Source organism: Sus scrofa, chromosome 1 (genome assembly GCF_000003025.6).
Source record: "Sus scrofa isolate TJ Tabasco breed Duroc chromosome 1, Sscrofa11.1, whole genome shotgun sequence".
Classification (NCBI taxonomy): Eukaryota; Metazoa; Chordata; class Mammalia; order Artiodactyla; family Suidae; genus Sus; species Sus scrofa.
The window spans coordinates 84,368,036-84,390,440 of record NC_010443.5 but is presented as its reverse complement, the minus strand read 5'-3'; the positions used below and the strand labels follow the sequence as shown (position 1 = coordinate 84,390,440).

Genomic DNA, 22,405 nt, shown 5'->3' with positions numbered 1-22,405 from the left:
GCTCATTAGTAACCATGAGGATGTGGGTTCGGTGCCTGGCCTCGCTCAGTGGGTTAAGGATCCAGTGTTGCCATGAGCTGTGGTGTAGGTCACAGACGTGGCTGGGATCCCTGGTTGATGTGGCTGTGGTGCAGGCCCGCAGCTATAGCTCTATATAACAACCCCTAGCCTGGAAACTTCCATGTGCTGTGGGTGCAACCCTAAAAAGCAAAAAATAGACACATTCATTGCATGAAGAAAAGTCAAAACAGCTGGAGCAGGGGCACCTGTGAAAGAGAGAGAACCCACCTCATCCACAATTTCTCTTAGCAGGGCCATTGGCCATCTCCCCAGTGGAGAGACATTAAGCATTAAATTTGACATTAAATTTGACCTTAGACATTAAATTTGTGTCCGTCCTGTAGCACTCTGAGAGGCAGGGCAGAAGAAACTCTAATTCTGAGCGATCAACAATGTCCTAAGTAAAAGGAAGGAGAAATGTTAAAACAGTTGAGACTAACTAATGCCTGCCCTACATGGTTCAAAGGGCATGTTTGCAAAGCAGGAATACCCAGCTCCAGAAATGGGAGGATGCCAAAGTGGGAGCAGGCATGGATGATGGTTCCTTCCAGACTGTTTAATGGGAAGATTATGTGTTGTATCCAGCTTCATAATGGAAGGCATCTAAAGGGCTCGCCAATGAGATGCTGATGGACATGCTGGGCTGCAGACCATTATTTACCTCCTTTGATTCACTAAAGTATAAATAATCAAAATGATACATAAATTTAATTGCCGGTGTCATGTAGTTATTTTTGAGAAACAGCCACAAATCTGAGATCTGGTATTTAACAAACAACTCAGGCTACCTACTCAGACTAAACACATAGTGTGTTTTCCAGGCTGTAATTTTATAAAAAACAAAATGTCTTTAGAGAGAGAACAAGCTAGTACTATTGCTTTAAAAATCACTTTAGGAAAAGTTTCCTTACTAAACTAAAATAAAATGTAGACAATCTAATCCATTCTGCTGGCTGGCCCTGATCCGCCCCGCTGTGCCATGTCATTACCTTCATTTCATTGACATCCCACACGATTGTCTTCCCTCTGACAGTCTCCAGGAGCAGATAAACTCCCCTCTCTTGGAGGAACTTTTTTTTTCTCCGAGAGCAGAGGTTTGCAGACATTTGGTTCTTTACACCCTTAAAAATTATGAAGACCCTAAATTCCCTTCATTATGTGCCTTTTTCTCTTTTTTTCTTTTTAGGTGTGTACCTGTGGCATATGGAGGTTCCCGGGCTAGGGGTTGATTTGCAGCTGCAGCTGCTGGCCTATACCACAGCCACAGCAACGTGGGATCCAAGCTGTGTCTGCGACCTACACCACAGCTCACAGCAATGCCGGATCCTTAACCCACTGAGAGAGCCAGGGATCGAACCTGTGTCCTCGTGGATACTAGTTGGATTCGTTAACCACTTAGCCATGAAGGGAACTCCAATATTGATCGATTTTTAATGCATTGAAATAAATTTTTTAATTCATGCTTAATACATTTTTATTTTCTTATTTTGCCTTGGATTGTATAACCTTTTTTTTCTTTTTTGTCTTTTTAGGGCCGCACTCATGGCCTATGGAGGTTCCCAGGCTAGGGCCTAATCAGAGCTGTAGCTGCTGGCCTACATCACAGCCACAGCAATGCCAGATTCAAGCCGCATCTTCGACCTACACCACAGCTCACAGCAATGTCGGATCCTTAACCCACTGAGTGAGGCCAGGAATCAAACCCACAACCTCATGGTTCCTAGTAGGATTAGTTTACTCTATGCCACAACGGGAACTCCAGATTGTATAATTATCTTAGATTAGATATGTTCTTTTGTCTTGGATTAGATAATTTTCTTTTTAAAAATTTTCTTACTAAAGTATTTACAATGTTTCTTCAATTTGTATTGTATAGCAAAGTGACACAATCACATACAGTTTCCTGTGCTGTACAATTGGAGCCTATTGCCCATCCATTCCAAATGTTACACTTTGCATCCACCAACCCTAAACTCCCTATCCATCCAACTTCCATTTCCTTCCCCTCTGTCAACCACAAGCATAAAAATAACTATGTTATAGAACTTAAGAGGAATGGCATTGTTTTGCATTTTTATATATTTCTTTAACACCTGGATTAACACAGGAAAGTTGTCTTCTCCTATTTTAACTATGTTCAGTCTCCTGGGGTATGTTATTTTGGCTGAAGTATGTAAGGAAATCCAACTCATACAGATAGATAGATTGAAAGGGGCAGAGTATTCTAATGGCCTTTTCAAGGATTTATGGATAGTCTTCTACCACTCTACTCAAACTCAGAATTTCTTAATGGTTAGTTGCAATGTGGTATCTGAAATATTATCAATGAATTTTTTCTATTTGGTTACACAAAAATCCATTGGTCTATCTTGCATTTTTTTAAAAAAGTTTTATTGGAGTATAGTTGACTTAGAATATTTTGTTAGTTTCAGGTGTACAGCAAAGTAAAACAGTTATTCACATACATGTCTCCATTCCTTTTCAGATTCTTCTCCCATATAGGTTGTTACAGAGTATTGAGATTTCCCTGTGCTAGACAGTAGGTCCCTGTTACTTATCTCTTTTATATGTACTAGTGTGTATATGTTAATCCAACCTCCTAATTTATCCCTCCTCCAGTGTTTCCCCTTTGGTAACCGTAAGTTTGGTTTTGAAATCTTTGATTCTGTTTCTGTTTTGTGAATAAGTTCTTCTGTATCATTTTTATTAGATTCTATATATAAGTGATCACAGAGAAAGACAAATATGTATTTTGAATGGATCTTTTTACTCATGTGTAATTTTATAAAAGCATGCATGCACTGGTCATTTACAGTTGTTATTATACAATGTCTAAAAATTGGATGCATCTATAAGATCACAGTCTCCTAAGAAAGTCTTTTTTTTTTTTTTAGTGGTTTAAAACATCAACATTTATTATTATTTCAGATGGTTCCAGTGGGTTTGGAATTTGATCAGTTCATTTGGGTACTGGAGGCTCAGCATCTCTGATGAAGTTGCAGTGGGAAATTCTCTAAGGTCTGAGTTCCCATGGCAGAGAAGCAGAAATATGTCCAATCCATGAGATCCCTGTCCAACCCATGTGTCAAATCCATGGGTTCGATCCCTGGCCTCGCTCAGTGGGCCGAGGATCAGGTGTTGCCGTGAGCTGAGGTCTCTGAAGTGGCTCAGATCCAATATTGCTGTGGCTGTAAGCATGGATTATCAGCTATAGCTCCGACTGACCCCTAGCCTGGGAACTTCCATATGCCACAGATGTGGCCCTAAAAAATAAATAAATAGATAAAAGAAATTGGGTGAGGCTGGGAGTTCCCATCGTGGTGCAGTGGTTAACGAACCTGACGGAACGATGAGGTTGCAGGTTCAATCCCTGGCCTTGCTCAGTGGGTTAAGAATCTGGCATTGCTGTGAACCGTGGTGTGGGTCGCAGACGCAGCTCAGATCCACACATTGCTATGGCTCTGGCGTAGGCTGGTGACTATAGCTCCGATTAGACCCCTAGACTGGGAACCTCCATATGCCGTGGGAGCGGCTCAAGAAAAGACAAAAAAAAAAAAAAAAAAAGAAAAAAAAGAAATTGGGTGAGGCTGATGTAATAAAAAAAATTCTTTATTCGCATATTAGATGTATAGACTGTAAAGCTTTGAACAGTGGAGACTGAAATAGCTGTTGCTTCTTAATATCTTAAGGGTGGGGAAATAATAGAATAGAACTAGTGTTTGCATGTAGGCTTAGAGGAAAGGCCATGCAGGGACAGAGTGAGAAGGCAGGCATTAGAATCAGGGAAGAGAGGACACAGTAGAAGCCAACCCCGTTGTTGTCACCTTGATCTTGGAGGTCCAGCCTCCAGAACTGTGATAAAATAAATGTCTGTTGCTTAAGTTTCCCAGTCAGTAGTATTTTGTTGTGGAAACCCTAGCCAATAATCTGACAATGATGATGGTGATGATGAAATACAAACTGAGTTAGTGAAAAGAGAAGGATGAATGAATCATCAGGTTCGATTCAGAACAATCATGGCTCTTCATTCCAATCATCAAAGGAGGATCATTTCCATATCCATAGATTTTTGATAAATAACACATCAGATATTTTTGAATAAGAAATCTGGAATACCATCAAAAATAAGTGGTGTGATCTTCAACCTAACCTTCCTCTGAGGAATCTGAGAGCATTTACCAAAGGAATTGTGCTCTGTGCAAGTGGAAATACTCAAATCATTCAGGAGATTCTATGAAGTAGGTTCCAAACTAACACTCACTCACAGGTGGCAGAATACCAGCCACCTGGTATCCTCCATTGGTTGTCGACCTGAAGTGGCTTTTCATTGGAAGTTGATGATGATCCAAAAAAGCAAGGGTTCTCTGCTCCATGCTTTCTCTCTCTGTCCTTGTCTATACACAAGGATGTAAATGTAGTCCCAAAAGGGCTACAGCTGTGTGGGTATAAAACCAGAGAGCTCTGATGTGCAAAGTGGAGGTGTTCCACCCAACAGCACATTGCTCTGACCAAGAGGCTGATGCAGCAGCACAAGAATAGGAATGGTGGTCTTGCTGAGCAGAGTCAGAAACATGTGGTCTCTTCAAGCAGAAGAGATCAGTTCAGCATGTTGGCGGTTCTGGCCAAAGGGAATTTCCCTTTATACCAACAATACAGCATAACAGCTCTCACTCAGACTTCTGCCAAAGCACCAATATGCTCCTTGCGGCCAAACATAAAGATGCCCCTGCCACCTGCTTGACAGTGTCTGATCTACTTCAAGGCAGTAGTGTACAGCTTGTCCAACAACGCTCTCAGACAGAGTGGGCTCTTTCTAGAAAAGTCTTAAAGCTTTTTTTTTTAATATATAATGATTTTTTATTATACCTGGTTTACAGTGTTCTGTCACTTTTCTACTGTACTGCATGGGGACCCAGTTACACATACGTGTATACATCCTTTTTTCTCACATTATTATGCTCCATCATAAGTGACTAGATAAAGTTCCCAGTGCTATACATCAGGATCTCATTGCTTATCCATTCAAAGGCAATAGTCAAGTTTGTGATGGTGGATATATTTTCCAAAATTCTAGGTTTTGCTTTGCAACTTGCATCATTGACAGCAAATAATGATTTTCCTCAAAGAGATGAGCTCACTTTGTTCATTTTTGAGAAAATGTATACTCAAGTCTGGATAACCATGTTTATCTTACAAACATTCTTTTAGATAGAAATGGTATTCCATGAAAAAAGTGGCCAGGCCAGCCCATAACCCAGATAATTGCACAAGTATTTTCTCTGGAAATAACCAGACTATTTTTATTGTGACTATTTGGTAGTGAAGACCACTAGTAGTGCCACTTTGGTGCCACTGCCTTGATTTGTGCTAAGTCACCAGCAGTTTTACTCGCCATTGCGTTTGCCCCATCAGTGCCAATGTAACACAGTGAAAATTGCAAATAATAATCATGGTGTTGTTATGAAAATAATTTTGACCCAGCAGACACCCCGGAAGTGTCTGAAGGTCCCTCAGGAAGTCAAGGAGCAAAGTTTGAAAATTCCTGTCCTAGAGCGCTTTCACAGATTTTGCAAGCCAACATCATAAACTTTAAAAGGAAAATACCCAAATGGATAGTGATCATTTTATTTTATTTTATTTTTTATTTTTTATTTATTTACTTTTTTTTTTTCTTTTGCTTTTTAGGGCTGCACCCTCGGCATATGGATGTTCCCAGACTAGGGGATGAATTGGAGCTACAGCTGCCGGCCTACGCCACAGCCGCCGGCCTACGCCACAGCCACAGCATCGCAGGATCTGAGCTGTGTCTGTGACCTACACCACAGCTCACAGCAACATCAAATCCTTAACCCACTGAGCAAGGCCAGGGATTGAATCCAAAGCCTCATGGTTCCTAGTTGGATTTGTTTCTGCTGTGCCATGATGGGATCTCCTAGATGGTGATCGTTTTGAAAATGTGTTTCATATGTGCTTTATAATAAAGCCAGTGAGTCTCTCAAGATATGAGAATGTTATGTTCTCAAAACAAAACTTGTTCTTCTTACCCCACAATTTTTACCCATAACTCTTGATTACTTAACTTTACCTCTGCCTCAGATCTTGTAACTCTAAAATGGAAATAATAATCTTATCTCATAGGATTGTGAGAAAGATGAGATAATTTCAAGTCATAAGAGTACTTAGCACAGGGCCTGGCACATAAGTGCAAAATAAATATTATTGGCTAAAATTTTTTTCTGTAATCCTTCATTAGCCTAATTCTCCTCACTTATGCTCAAAATGGATCTCTTCCTTGATGGGCTAGACAGAAATTTCTTACTTTCACTGTTGCAAGCTGTTCATTCCGGACATCTCTGACTCATGAATGTGAAGTTATTTACAATACTTTTCTATGATAAAAATATTAGTAGTGCTTCTCCTCTTACAGTGTCCTTGCATCACAAGGCTGCTTGATAGTTTCTCCCTGAAATATGGTTAAAAATAAACCTAATACTGCCAAGGAAAAACCTGAAACAAAATGTGAAAAACCAATACATTTAATACCTACTATATTTTATCTATACTCAAAGGACAAAATGTAGCTCTCAGCCCTTGTACTATTTGAGTGTTAACTCAGAATAATGAAAGTTATGGTGAAGGAGTTTGGGAGTTTCTCAAGATTTTAATGGCTGAATAGCATGAAATATTCCTCTTGACATTTTCCTTTATTAGAAAATATTTTTTAAATAGCTAAGGAACAACACCATTATCAAAAATATTTAATTTTGCAGAATATTACTCTGGGTCCCGGCTGGCACAGGATGAGACATACAGCTTAGGACAAATTCCTCAGGCTGAATGAGGGCTTTGAATTTGAATGAATGTTCACATACTTCACAAAAATGTTGCCTTCCTTCTGGCACAGACTTTGAGAAATACCTCTGTCAGTGTTTACACAGTTTTAGGAGCACCCCATGGTTGATGATCAGATTAGACTATTTTCCTCCTAGTGCATCATTCCCAAATCCACAAGTGGAAGTGTTTCTCTGAGAGCAGTAACAAGTTAAGCCTGCAATTCAGGGGTTTCTGCATTCATGAATAATCAGTCCAGTAAAGGCAATCAGCGTGAGAGATACTAGATTTCACATGGGATCTTAATTTAGCCAACTAGATGATAGGGAGAAAGACTCAAGTTCTTAAACAATATTTGGAAATAAGGCTCCCCTACCCCATTCCCCTGAAAATCCATAAAACATCTGTATGACTTTGAGGCAGCAAGTGCCATGTTAAAAATGAAAGCAGTGCAGAATGTAGCCACATCACCTTCTATGTGCCAGCCACATACTTCTGAGCCCCTGTGCTATCCTCAGGGGCAAAACTAAGGCATGGAAAGACCCCCAGAGGCTGAGTGGTTATGGTCATGTATCAGCATTGACATGTTATCTAATCAGTTCTTGGATATAGAGTCAACAAGGAACACCTTTGATGGGGCAATTGGAGGAAGAACTTTGCATCATGGAGATCAATGGCTAGAAAACAATGATGGGGCACATAGAAGCTCAGCCCATCAATCAAACAGTCTTCATATCCACCTTATTGTGCTCAATGCGCTTACCCTCTGGTCATTGGATGCTAATGTTCATTTCAACATGACTGCATTGTGCAGACTGTGAGACTAAGAGGGAGCCACGGCAAGGCCAGAATTTACTATAGGATGGTCAATGGGCAGGATGCTCTTGGCTACAGGAAAAAAGAATATGAAGCTTCACCATCCATCTTAGCAGCAACACCATGTCTTCAAATGCATACATGAAGACAAGTAAGTGAGTGAATAGATAAACAGACAAAGGGATCATGAATATCCATCAGTAGAAAACCCAGGCATCTGCAACTTGAATAGGTACTGCAATGAATAATTCACTTTCTTTTTTTAGTTTCTGCAGACCCTTGAGCTCAACTTAATCCTTGTATAAAGTGACAGCTGGAAGTAGTATTTCACTTTTATAACTTTCAGAACATTTCTTGCAGTCAAGTATTTGGTTTTGTGCCCATGTTTGTTTTTGCACCTCCTTGTGCTACACAGCAACCCTGCCGTCTCCAAGCCAAGGCCAGACAGAGTCTGGGAGGCAGGTTCCAGATGGCTGACAGTGCCAGGTTTCAGATACAAAAAAAAAAGGCATCTCTCCTCTGTCTCTCTCCCTTTTCTTTCTTGATGACAGAGTGATTTTTCCACAATGTGACATTTGAAATGATGCCTAGCATTTGCTGAAGATAAGCAAGCTGCCAGCCCCGAAAGAATTGGGATGACACAGGATTCCAGAGCCCAAGAAATGTTGGGAGGCTTATTCCTTACCCAGTTGTATGGTTCTGCTAAGAGCTGACCATTTCAATCACCATCACTCCATCTACAGAACTTCTGGAAATTCCAGGGAGGGGGAAAAGAAGGCAGAAGTAAAATAAAATAGTCAAGGGTTGTTGACACAGTAAGAGAAGTAGTTAGACTTTGCAGTAAAGAGTGTAAGAAAGGGAGTTCCCTGGTGGCTTAGCAGTGAAGGACTCAGCGTTGTCCCTGTTGTGGCTCAGGCTACTGCTGTGGCACAATTCAATCCCTGGCCCTGGAACTTTCACAAATCATGGGAGCAGTCAAAAAAAGAGTGTAAGAAATAAAAAAAAAAAAAGATATATTGGAGATAGGCTAAGTATATTAGATCAGTTCATATATGTCAAAATTAAGGCAATATTATTGTTAAAACAGAACTGCAGAAGATTTTGTTAGGATTAAAATTTAAGGCTTAAATTTTTGCTTTTCAAATGAGTTGGTTTCCCTTGTGTAGAATTTACAAAGTATTTAGTAATTCTGCCTTTAACACTTTATACAGGCAATAAACATAGTAGGCATGAGTTACAGTGAGAATTATAGAAAATGAAATATTGGGGAATCAAAAGTCAGAATCCTACAGATTTTCATTTCCTCCCCATTCTTCCACCCAGCCCCCCATGAGATCCTTAACCCACTGTGCCACAGCAGGAATTTCTCATTTCCCTCCCATTCTTACTATCAATAACAGACTTCACATCAATCTCTGAAAAATTTCACATGCCTACTCCCTTCCATTCTCATTGCCCCTCTGCAAGTGCTTTTTGGATATAGACTAAAAAGTCCATAATGCCCTCGAATAGTTCTTCAGTTCAAAGCAAAGCCTTCCAGATCCATCAGCTATTAATTCATTCATCAAACCTTTACTGCATATCTAATTGATGTCATGCCTTTGAGAGGCATGGGGAATATAGAGATGAAAGATGGGCTTATCTGTTGAACAGCACACAATTTTGGAGGAGAAATTGATATGTAAGTGGTCTTCCACCAGTTAGTGTATGAGGGCTTTGGGACCATCGAGGCAAGACCTCTAAAACCCAGAGGTGGAAAATAATGGGAGTCTTTCTGTAAGAAGGGATAATTAGGTTGCTTTTAAAATGAAAAATTGAGAGTTTCCATCGTGGCTCAGCAGAAATAAATCTGACTAGTATCCATGAGAATGCAAGTTCAATCTCTGGCCTCACTCAGTGGGTTAAGGATCCAGCATTGCTGTGAACTGTAGTGTAGGCCTGCAGCTATAGCTCTGATTTGACCCCTAACCTGGGAACCTCCACATGCCGCAGGTACAGCCCTAAAAAGACCAAAATAATAATAATAAATAATAATAAAATTAAAAATTGACATCATCCAGGTGAATAAAGTCCACATCAAGGGAACTGCATGTACAAGGGCACAGAGATTTTCATTTTCCCATATTTTCTTTCTATACTCTCTTCTCTAGCATTAATGCTACAATCCAACTTCTTATCTACTAGGTTCTTTAATAGCTTCTGGATTGGTTTTCCTACATCAATTGATTCTCCATGGAGCTTTTGGAGAAATTTCTCAAAAATACAAAAATGATCATGTTTATGTCCTCTTACTTAATATTTTTGATGTCCCCTCATTGCATTCTAGTTGAAATCAAAGCTCTTTGCTGGCCAGGCTCTTGGTGAGCTATCCCTCATCCAACTGACTGGTTTCATCACCTGCCACAGATGCTTTACCCTCCTGCCATGCTGGTCCCCTTCCAATGCTCTGAACCAGGTGCTTTCCTTTTAGAAGCAGAACTGATCATATCTGGTCACAAAGTATATTGGGAAGCTATATTTAAAGGAGAGAGAAAGAAATCAAGTGAGATTTCCAGTTGACCATTTTTTTTTTCTTTTTATTCCTTTTAAGGGCCATACATGTGGCATAAAGAAGTTCCCAAGCTAGGGGTTGAATCAGAGGTGCAGCCGCTGGCCTACCACACAGCTTACAGCAATGCCGGATCCTTAACCCACTGAGCGAGGCCAGGGATTGAACCCACATACTCATGGATACTAGTCAGGTTCGTTACCGCCATGCCACAGTGGGAACTCCCTCCAGTTAACCAATTTGATTTTGAAGAGTGACCAAGTCTGGGAGGAGAGAAAGACTCAGTTGTAGACGTAGGAGTTCCCTTGTGGCTCAGTGGGTTAAAAATTGGTATTGTCACTGCTGTGGCATGGGTTCAGTTCCTGGCCCCAGAACTTCTGCATGCCATGAGTATGGCCAAAAAAAGTTGTAGATGTAGTAGTATTTGAATGGCCTTTGTGTGTACAAGTCTACGCTGTAGCACACATGCTAGAGCAGGAGGTACATATTCAGGAGTTATCAGTATCATAGTTATATACATATTAGTTAAAAATGGGGAGAGTAGATGAGATTCTTTAGGGTTTTATACCTAAAACACATAATCAGTGATCTAAAAGCTGAGTTGGAAGAGATGTCACAGAAGCCAAAGGAGAAAAGAATATTAAGAAAGAAATGGTCCATGGTACAGTAAACACGGCATAAGTGTCCTGCAAGATAAAGCCTGAAATTATCCTATACGGCTACTCCGTGATCTTTCCACCACAATTTCCTTCACATCTTATGGATAGGAATCAGAGTATATGTAGAGTTGGAGGAGAAAGGCTAGACAGGGAGAAAATATAAGTATAATTGAATCATCCAGGAAGAACCAGGTTATGCCAGGGCAACAGATTAACTCTCAAGTTTCAGTGGCAAAAACCTAACAAAGCCTTATTTTTCTTTGTGCCACATGTCCAGTGCAGGTCGTCAGGGGACTCAACACAGGAGGCTCCACTCGACACCTGAATTTACTTTTGTTGCCACGAGAAAACGAGAACTGCTGTGCCCCATGATGGCGACTGAGTGCTTTCTTGTGGAAGCAATACCTAACACTTTATTCTTTTTTTTTTTTTTTTTTTTCCCAGCATCCAAAATCTTTTTAATAAGAAGGCAGGCTCTGGGGTTAGTTTTTGTAGCTGCGGCTGGCACATTGGCCTCTGGCGCACTCGAACTTCCGGCCCTTGGCGCGAACACAGGGTTTGGTGTGGCCATGCAGGGTTCCTGGGGCCTTGCTGAAACGCCTGCACACTTCGTGGCCCTTGGGAGGACCAGAGAGGAGGAGAGTGCCACAGCCTTTGGGGGAGTCCAATGGCCAGCTGGTCGAAAGTGAGGATCTTGTCCCCAGCCTTGAGAATCCAACTCTGGGCACAGCTGCTCACTCACAGAGCACACACTTTCAGTTTGGGCACCTCCTGGTCATGCACATCATAGGTTATAGTCCTTATGACCACGGTGGTCTTACCTTTCCCACCAGGAAGCTTCATCTAAGGGAACATCTGGGAAAGTGACAGGGGTGGCCGGTTGGTAGCCTCTTCACCACAACTTGATCGAGGTGGAACAGCCTCTTCAGCACAACTTGATCGAGGTGGAGTTGGTTCATCTGGCCAGAAACCTGTACAGCTTGACCAACAGCCTCGAGTAGATGTCCTGGCTCTTGGGTTCCTTGGGATGAACCTTTCCTTTTGGTCCTTTGCATGGTGGTTGTCAACTCCCATGATGGTACCTCCTCCTTAACCAGGTCCGGAAAGCAAAAGATTTTTTTTTACTTTTTTAGGGCCATGCCCGCAGCATATAGAGGTTCCCAGGCTAGGGGTCGGACACTTCATTCTTATTTCATGAGCCAAGGTGTGTCCCATGACCACACAAGGCAGATACATCCAATGCTGCCATGAGTTCGGAGAGAGAACTGGGTTCTGTATACACAGCCTTCACAAGGGGATTAGAGCACCGCCAGCTACAAAGGGCTGTTAGAGGAGAGACTTTTGTCCATTTGGCATTTAAGACAGGGCAGACAATGGCACTGGTGATTTCAGTGTGTCCTCAGCTCACACCTTGTGCCCTCACGTGCAACCCACCCAGTAAATATCACTCATGTCTAACCCTCTGCAGAATGTCCTTCCTCCTGTCCTGTGCAGGGTACATGGTCCAAACTCTGCTCAAGAATCACTTCATTCAGGAAGCTGCCTGTTGATAAGCTTGACACTCATTGTTGATAATCTTGGCTACTTTTGTTCAAGTGTATTTAGGCAAATATATTTCTTATGTTTCCACTGTTGGCTTACTTGCTTCTTTTTCACATCTTGAAGTAACCCTCCAGAAGGCAAGAATGTTCACTTTTGTTTCCTTTCCACATGGTAACGGACCACAAGGTATATATTCAGTCCATGATGCTGGCTAAACAATTGGTTTCTCCTTGGCCAGAGCAGATCTTTCTGTAAAGTTCTTTGGACCAATCACCCTTGGGCACATAGAGTCATTTATACAATGGTTTATGAAGAAAACTGCAGCTTGTTTTTTTCCATGGCTGAAGAGGCAGGAAATTGAGCAGCAGTGTCCTGACTCTTATGGAAACTCCACCCCATGTACTGGCACCATAGTAATTTTGCTTAGTCTGCTTTCTGGGACTAGCCCAAACCTGTCAAGTTCTCACTTCAAAAACTTGGGGATGCATTCACCACATATTTATACACTTGAATTCATATGCAAAGGAGGTGCCACCAAGCTGAGGTACCTCATCAAGAAGGCTCACAAATGAGTTATCTTTATGCTTACAGATTTATTCAGATTCACCTTTACTCTCTCATCTGGTCCTCCAGGACCATGGCCATCCATGTGCAGGGCCCCTTTCTGGGTTCAGAGTTCAGGCTGATCTGCAGGATGGGTGCTCACGAGACCCTGCACATCAAAACCATAGCCTTGGTCTCATTAGCGCAACCCAAGCTACTGAGCAAAATACCCACAGATAAGCCAACTCAGGAGGATTTTGGAAGTGAAACAGGTGCACATGCATTTGGTTAAGGATTTCCATTATGCTCAGAGCTGAAAATTTAGATTCAGTCATTCTGCCTCTGAGCCAGGAGGAGTCACAGAAACCACCCACACAGAAAATAAATAGGTCAATACATAACCCAGACAGACCAGAAGAGGCTTTTAAAAGAAAAGGGAAAATCTGTTGAGAAGTGTGTTTAATGAGAGGAGGAGTTCGGTCCAGAGACAGTGGAGGATTAGGGAAAAGCTAAGCAACGGCTACTTGGATGTATCCTGAGTACAAGTGTCTATCGTGATCCAATGAAGCTACTACATATCTTTTCCACAGAAGTGAGAAAATGCCATTCGGGGTCTTGCTAATTTCAATTCTTGAGTCAGAGTAGAGGAAATACTCAAGAAGCCTTACAGCCAAATTGTAATCATAAATAATTTTCCTCTTAAATGAATTGACTCCAGTTGGCACTTATCAGCTTACCGGTCAGCACAAATATTTGTATAATGAGCCATAAAAGGGGGAAAGTATAGTCTAGACTGGCAATCAGAAATCCTGCTGCTTTCTCTCAGCAACTTGACTAAGTCTGATCCAGAAAACTGGCCCAAAGTGATAATATCAGCTCCCTGATATTTTACATGGGGACAAGATTTTACCTTGCAAGCAATGCAAAATGCTGTCACAAGGGGCAACGTGTACTTCATGGCTGGATGGTCTGGACCATTGAGTGGCTCTCAGCACCATCCCTGATGCCTCCCTCTCTAACCCCATCTCTACTCACTAAGCACGTATTTCTTTTTATTCTTTTTCCCCTCTACTCCCACCTACTCTTACCATTATTTTCTCAAGTATTCTCTATTCTGATATTGATGTCCTGATGTCCTGATAGTCTGATGTTTTAGTCCTGCTAGGGGCACCCACCACCAAGCTCCATTGAAGGAATGATGGAAGAGGCAACTGTCCCTTTATTTACAGTGAAGATGCTGCTCAAACAGAAGCTCCATGAGAGCAAACATCATGTCTGCTTTGCACAGAATAGGCACTTAAATACAGGCATGTAGTGTTTAATATGTTTTAGTAAGTGAAACACGTTTCTCTTAGGGGTTCTGATAAAAATACACAAGAACATTGCCAAAGTACCATATCCCATCCCCATTCTCTGAACACCCTAAAGTACAAGGAGCAGAAAGCTGCTTGTTGTGGTTTGAATGTTTGTGTCCCCTCAAAATTCATATGTTACAACCTAATAGCCAAGGTGGTTTTATTATTTATTTACTTATTTAATTGAGTTATGGTTGATTTACAATGTTGTGTTATTTCAGGTGTACACCAAAGTGATTCAGTTATACATATACCTATTCTTTTTCAGATTCTTTTCCCTTATAGTTTATTACAAAATACTGAGGTCCCTGTGCTATACAGTAGGTCCTGGTTGTTTTATCTATTGTATATATAGTAGTGTGTATCTGTTAATCTCAAATTCCTAATTTATCCCTTCCTGTCATATTTCCCCTTTGATAATCATAACTGGGTTTTTGAAGTCTATAAATTATTTCTGTTTTGTATGTACATTCATTTGTATCATTTTTTTTTTTTTAGATTCTGTGTGTAATTGATATCATACACTTGTCTTTCTCTGTCTGACATACTTCACTTAGTATGATAATCTCTAGGTACATCCATGTTGCTGCAAATGGCAGTCTTTCATTCTTTTTTATGGCTGAGTATTATTCAATGGTATATATATACCACAGCTTCTTTATCCATTCCTCTGCTGATGGACATTTAGGTTGTTTCCATTGCTTGGCTCTTGTAAATAGTGCTGCAGTGAACATCGGGGTGTATGTATTGTTTTGAATTATGTGTTTCTCTGGATAGATGCCAAAAAATGGGATTGCTGGATTGTATGGTAACTCTACTTTTAGTTTTCAGGAACCTCCATACTGTTCTCCATAGTGGTTGTGGCAATTTACATTCAATGTGGAGGTTTTCAAAGTGAAGCTTTGGGGAGATGATTGTGTCATGAGAGTGGAGGCTTTGTGAATGGAATTGGTATCCTTATAAGAAGAGTTCAGAAAACAAGCTGGCTCTCTTTCTACCATGGGAGGTTGTGAGAAGTTAGCAGTCTGCATCCTGGAATAGGGTCCTTGCCAAAAGCTGGCCATGGGGCACTCTGATCTCAGACTTCATCCTCTAGACCTGAGAGAAATAAATTTCTCTTGTTTATAGGCCAGCCAGTCTACGGTACTTCTTTATAACAGCCCAAACAGACTGAGGCACTGTTTATGGAGTATCCAGTCTCTGAACATGTCCAGCCAGCCTCTCAATCAGTGGTTCTATTTCAGTAAAAACAAGAGAAAAGAAAGGGAAATAGAACCAGGAAATAGCTTGAATGTCCCAACTCACTTGCTCGTTTTAGAGCCAGACTTCATTGGACTCTTGGAAATTCATGTTGACATTGTTGTATTCTAACATTTTGCCCAGCAGCTAGAAATATTGAGCCAGCTAAAATAAATAAATAAATAAATAGGGGTGGAATGACTATAATATGCAGTCTGTAGGAAAATGTGAGAAATGTGAGCATTTTATCAGTGAGGTGCTAGGTTACAGCTCCACAGACTTGTTGAAAGAGGGTAGGTCCAAACTGTAATAACAGAAGGAAGCAGCACTGTTCAGCACTTCTGGTCTGTTAAATAAGGGGAGATATCTTTCAATTTTGCTCTTCTGGCACTGAATATCCTGACCTAGCCCTTCAAGTTCCTTTGACTGGTAACCAGCACAGGCCAGTTAACAACTATCTACTAAGTACTACTATGACCAGTGAAGCCTTCCAAATCATTATGCAACTTGTGTATTCCAGACATTTTAAATTTAGAGACTAAAATACTAAAACTCAGACTGATATTTTAAATTTAAGGCAAACAGAAATTTAGAGTAGATCATCATTCAGACAGTCATTCCACCTTCCAAACCATTTTCAGGAAAACCAGTATTCTACAACCTTGCTGTTCTTTGAAAACAGAAACACAAACTACATTTACCAGGAGGGTCTTTGCAGCTATGTGCCATCCCTACCATCTGAATCTAAATAGAAGGAAATGGCTTAGGAAATACAAAGATCTGTAATGTGTTATACTCAAACCAGGTGAAACTGGGTCACTGCTTACCAATGGGATGACAATATATTTTAGCTTAATGTTACAATTTGATTTTGTGACATACATTTTGATGACTATGTATTAACACTGCTGGTTCAATGGTGCTTTTCCCAATTCCTGCGTTAACTCAAGGATATCCATCAGAGCCTCTCTTTCAGATAGAAGGTAGTATTTTCCAAGAAAACAGAGCCCAATTGAATGATGTGGCAATAATGTTACCAAACCTCACACAGCAAAGCCAATCTACTGATACCAGGTTATGCTGAAGGCAAGTACAGTGTTTATTGCAGGGCACCAAATAAGCAGAATGGGCAGCTCATGTTCAAAAGACCCAAACTCTCCAATGGCTTTCAGGGATGAGGATTTTAAAGGTAGTGTGAGGGAGAGCGTCACAGGGTATGTGGTCAGCTTGTGTGCAGTTCTCAGATTGGTTAAGGATGATTTCACAAGATGATGTTTCAGATTGTCAATCATCAACCTTGTGGTTCCATCCAGTCTGAGGTCTGCATACTATTGGTCAGCATGCTGTTAACTTGTTCCACCTGGTAGGAGTATTAGTATCTGTGCAAAACAACTCAAAGATATAGCTCAGGATATTATCTATAGCCCTTGAGGAAAAAACTAAAAGTCCTTGACTTTGTTTTATGGCTAAGCTATTATTATTTTGTCCTGCTTGACTGCTTTCCTTTGTTTCTGCATTAGCTCATTTCCCTGATTAAATTTGCTCTTAGGTACTTGGGAAATGCCCTAGGAGAATCAAGCGTTAATACGAAGAAGGGGCAGGGAACATGGAGGCAGGGGTCTGTTCCCGGGGAGGCCCCACAGGGTCCTGTTCAGTTTCAATAACATTACCTAATCCCAGCATGCCCCCTTATTCAACATTAGATAGACCTTTGAAATCTAGACATGTAATGGCCACTTCATACCTTAGCATATTCAGGAATCCCTAAATCCCAAGAGCTACAATTACGAGGCAAAAAGTAATCTTTAGTACAATAATTTGAAACCAAATTTTGTCTCTTTTCAGGCACTATAATTTGAAAAGAAAAAAAAAACCTTGAAAAGTAATGAAATACTCTAATCCACAGATAAAACATCCCCTAAATCATTATACTTTTTTACAAGTAGACATAACATGGTTGAACTGTCATTATATTTAACTGAAAAAAAAATTGTATTTTTAGAAAACAGGTAAACTGATCATTCTTTTTTGTTATCCAAACCATTTACTGGATATGCAATATGGAAATGATACTTTCTATTTAAAAAACAAAAACAAAAATCTAGTTCTTTGATTTGGGCAACCTGGAAAATCCCACCTCTTTCCAAAAGTAAACAAACAAAAAGCCTTTGTATATGCTCTTGAAAATTAAAAACTATTGTTTTAATTATTAAACCTTTTTTTTTTTTTTTTTGCTTTTTAGGTCCACACCTGTGGCATATGGAAGTTCCCAGTCTAGGGGTGAATTAGACCTGTAGCTGCTGGCCTAAACCACAGCCACAACAATGTAAGATCCAAGCTGCATCTGCAGCCTATACCACAGCTCGTGGCAGTGCCACATCCTTAACCCACTGAGCGAGGCCAGGGGTCCTCATGGATGCTAGTCTTGTTGGTTACTGCTGAGCCACAATGGGAACTCCTAAAACAATTTTTTTTGTCTTTTTGCCATTTCTTGGGCCGTTCCCATGGCATATGGAGGTTCCCAGGCTAGGGGTCGAATCGGAGCTGTAGCCGCTGGCCTACGCCAGAGCCACAGCAACACCAGATCCAAGCCACATCTGCAAACTACACCACAGGTCACGGCAACACTGGATCCTTAACCCACTGAGCAAGGCCAGGGATGGAACCCACAATCCTAGTTGGATTCATTAACCACTGAGCCACAATGGGAACTCCAACAATTTTTGTTGTCATTAGTAGATGGAATAAATTACATGTGAAATTCCTTGAAAAATTTTAGAAAAAATAAATTTTATCTAAATGTATACTTTTCGACAAAAGGGAGAGCAATTAAAAAAAAAAAAAGAAGCAGCAGCTTAGGCTCTATTTGCTTATTAAAGATAATCCCACTGAATTTTTACAACTTAAAAAAATCATGACCCCAATTAATAATCCAGGCTTATCACGGCCACATGTGGTTCAGAGCAGTATCCTGGTATACCCCAGACAAACTGTTATCTCAAAATAATAAATAGTGAGGAATGAAGGAGACTGTAGTTGCCATTAACCACAGTGAAGCCTGCAGAACTTTCATCAAAGTTCAGGTCAGCCATGTGATAGTGGCTGAAAAAGCAAGAAAATGAGCAATTGTGGAAATCTCAATATGGATTAGGAACACTCTCAAAAAGTATCTCACTAAATCTTCACAACAAACTTTAAAATACATGTTGTTATTCCCATGCCAAGTAGGAGGAAACCAAAACTTAAAGACGTAAGTCATTTGCCCGTAGTCTGTCAGTGAGTGATTAGCAGGCCTTCTGGTATGTGTGCTGTGAAATGCACTAAGCAACCTCACCATTATAGGTCTATATTCTAAGATCCCACTGTATTTCTGAGCCCTCCCTGGAGACACTGATGGCTCTGTTAGCAGTCCTGGTCTATATTAGAAGAGCTCAGAGTGTTTACATCCAGATCATGAGGCTTGGCTTTGCATATGTGAGTAATAAAGCTGGTCAGGAGCAAAACTGTGAAACTGGGAGACATGGTCTTTACTGCCTCTGCCCTACTTTCCTCTGAGACACCCTGATGCCTTGCAGATGCCTGATACCTCCAGCTGGACCAAGCCCTGAGATGTATTGGCCCCGCCAGCTTTGCCATTTCCTACAGACCACTGATTGCCCTGAGTTACAATCACCTGAGTGCCTGCTTCCTCTCACTCTCCACCAGACTGTCAACTTCTGAGGACACAGAGCATCTCATTTCCTTATTCTCTATGATACTTACCCCAGAGCAGGTGCTCAGTGAATATTTGTACAAAATATGAATTAGGAACTGGACTTCCTTACCAACACTAATCAAAATATTCTGGGCAGGGAGGTCCCATCATGGCTCAGCAGAAGCAAATCTGACTAACATCCATGAGGATGCAGGCCTCACTTAGTGGTTTAAAGATCCAGCATTGCTGTGAGATGTGGTGTAGGTTGCAGACATGGCTCAGATCTGGTGTTCCCATGGCTGTGGTGTAGGCCAGCAGTTCCAGCTCTGATTCAGCCTCTAGCCTGGGAACCTCCTTATGCTGCGGGTGGCATAAAATGAAAAAATGATATTCTGGTCTGGTATCTCCACCCTACTGTTTTCGCTTCTTAAGTGGCAAACAACTAATAATATATGCTTTTAACTTGTACAGCAATGATTCACTGCTTGACTCTCAGATCCTATTTTCAGTAGTGTGTGTGTGTGTGTGTGTGCGTTCAGACTAAATACACAGTCTTAGTAGCATATCCATTGGCTACTTTAAACTTGGGCATTTTGACACAGGTTATTATAGAGGGCAATATCTCCATAAGATCTAATAAGGGAGAGAGGACAAGATGGCGGAGGAGTAGGGGGACACGCTCGCCCTCTCCCACAAACACAACAAAAAAAGCACATCTACAGAAGAAATGACTCGCACAGAACAACAACCAATCGCTGGCAGAGGAACCTAAACTCCAATAACGGCAAGAAATTCGTGACATTATTGGGCAGAACGGGAGAAAAGAGGAGAGTGAGAGAAGGTGAATCCGAGCGGGACGGGCGCTCCCGAAAGGGAACTGCGGAGGAGAAAGGGATCCCGCACCCTGGAAAGTCTCCTACCGGGGGAAAGATCAAACGAACCGGAGGAATCTCCAGATGCAGAGAAGAGTGTAGCAGTAAGTCGGAATACGGAAAAACGATCAAGAACCCAACGGACCATCTGAACTACGGGCACAGTCACCAAAAATTGAGACGCCTGGGTGGGGGCTGGGCACCGAATCCTCGGCTCCAGAGGTTAGTCCCCGGGAAAGGGCCGGGGGACGCCTGGGTGGGGGCTGGGCACCGAGACCTCAGCTCTGAAGGTTGGTCCCCGAGAGGGGGCCGGGGGACGCCTGGGTGGGGGCTGGGCACCGAGACCTCGCCTCCAAAGGTTAGTCCCCAAGAAAGGGCCGGGGGACGCCTGGGGGGGGGGGGCTGGGCACCGAGACCTCGGCTCCAGAGATTAGTCCCCGGGCTAGGGGGGCGGGGAAGAGCGGAAACTGCTTGGGAGGTCTCTAAACCATTTGACGGGGCAGAGACTGCCTGGGAGACTAGAAAACAAAGCTGTCGCAGAGGAAGGGAGCAATACTCTAGGGGCGGGGAAGTGGAAAGCTGCCTCAGAGGGAACCTGGGAGAAGAGCCTGGTCTGCGCCCGTGCTGGGGAGGGGAGAGAAGAAGGGGTGGGTCCCCATAGAATACCCCCCACGCCACAACAAGCTTACAGGCCCGCTAGCTAGCAGAAAGCTGTGCTTCCCAGTGCATTCCCTCCCCCACCCCCGCCACCCCCTACGCTCTCGCCGAACCTGGGGCTGCCTGCCATCCAGGAGGGCTGGCCTCAACAATTGCCTGAAGCCTACCACCGCAGGGGCTCTCCCTGCACAGGCCTGCTTGCCCTTTGGAGGGGCTACACTTCCACAGAGCAGCACCAAACACCACCAGCCCCCTAGAAAAGGCCTGCAGCCCAGAAAAGCTAGAACAAGCCTAGCCAGGCCGTGAATAGATCGACCTAATTCTCCGACGGTTTTTCTGAGACGGGCTCCCCTGGGGAGGAGCCTCTTGAGTCTCCAAGGGCCTTGCTACACGCCCAAGACCCCAGGGGGTGCTAAGACCTAGTGGACCAGCTGCATAGGACTGCCAGCTCCAGGCAGGACCCCCTGCAGCCCAGAAAAGCTGCAACAAGCCTGGCCGAATTGGGAAAAGATCTCAGACGGTCTTTCGGAGTTGGGCTGTCCTGGGGAGGAGCCTCTTGAGTCTCCAAGGGCCCTGCTACCCGCCCAAGACCCCAAGGGGTGCTGAGACCTAGTGGACCAGCTGCATAGGACTGCCAGCTCCAGGCAGGACCCCCTGCAGCCCAGAAAAGCTGCAACAAGCCTGGCCGAATCGGGAAAAGATCTCAGACGGTCTTTCTGAGTCGGGCTGTCCTGGGGAGGAGCCTCTTGAGTCTCCAAGGGCCCTGCTACCCGCCCAAGACCCCAGGGGGTGCTGAGACCTAGTGGACCAGCTGCATAGGACTGCCAGCTCCAGGCAGGACCCCCTGCAGCCCAGAAAAGCTGCAACAAGCCTGGCCGAATCGGGAAAAGATCTCAAACGGTCTTTCTGAATCGGGCTGCCCTGGGGAGGAGCCTCTTGAGCCTCCAAGGGCCCTGCTACCCGCCCAAGACCCCAAGGGGTGCTGAGACCTAGTGGACCAGCTGCATAGGACTGCCAGCTCCAGGCAGGACCCCCTGCAGCCCAGAAAAGCTGCAACAAGCCTGGCCGACTTGGGAAAAGATCTCAGACGGTCTTTCTGAGTCAGGCTGTCCTGGGGAGGAGCCTCTTGAGTCTCCAAGGGCCCTGCTACCCGCCCAAGACCCCAGGGGGTGCTGAGACCTAGTGGACCAGCTGCATAGGACTGCCAGCTCCAGGCAGGACACCCTGCAGCCCAGAAAAGCTGCAACAAGCCTGGCCGACTTGGGAAAAGATCTCAGACGGTCTTTCTGAGTTGGGCTGTTCTGGGGAGGAGCCTCTTGAGTCTCCAAAGGCCCTGCTACCCGCCCAAGACCCCAAGGGGTGCTGAGACCTAGTGGACCAGCTGCATAGGACTGCCAGCTCCAGGCAGGACCCCCTGCAGCCCAGAAAAGCTGCAACAAGCCTGGCCGAATCGGGAAAAGATCTCAGACGGTCTTTCTGAGTCGGGCTGCCCTGGGGAGGAACCTCTTGAGTCTCCAAGGGCCCTGCTACCCGCCCAAGACCCCAGGGGGTGCTGAGAACCAAGTGAAATCTGCTACCATCGTGGGGTG

The 22,405-nt window shown here is 43.1% G+C and overlaps 1 protein-coding gene across 1 annotated transcript; it reads right to left on the bottom strand.

Annotated features, from left to right (window-relative positions):
• RPL18 (ribosomal protein L18) lies at window positions 11,389-11,988 on the bottom strand. Its single transcript, XM_021075025.1, is given in 5 exon segments — window positions 11,389-11,582; window positions 11,584-11,826; window positions 11,829-11,857; window positions 11,860-11,953; window positions 11,956-11,988. Coding segments are annotated over 5 exon segments (585 nt in total). The 3' UTR covers window positions 11,389-11,396.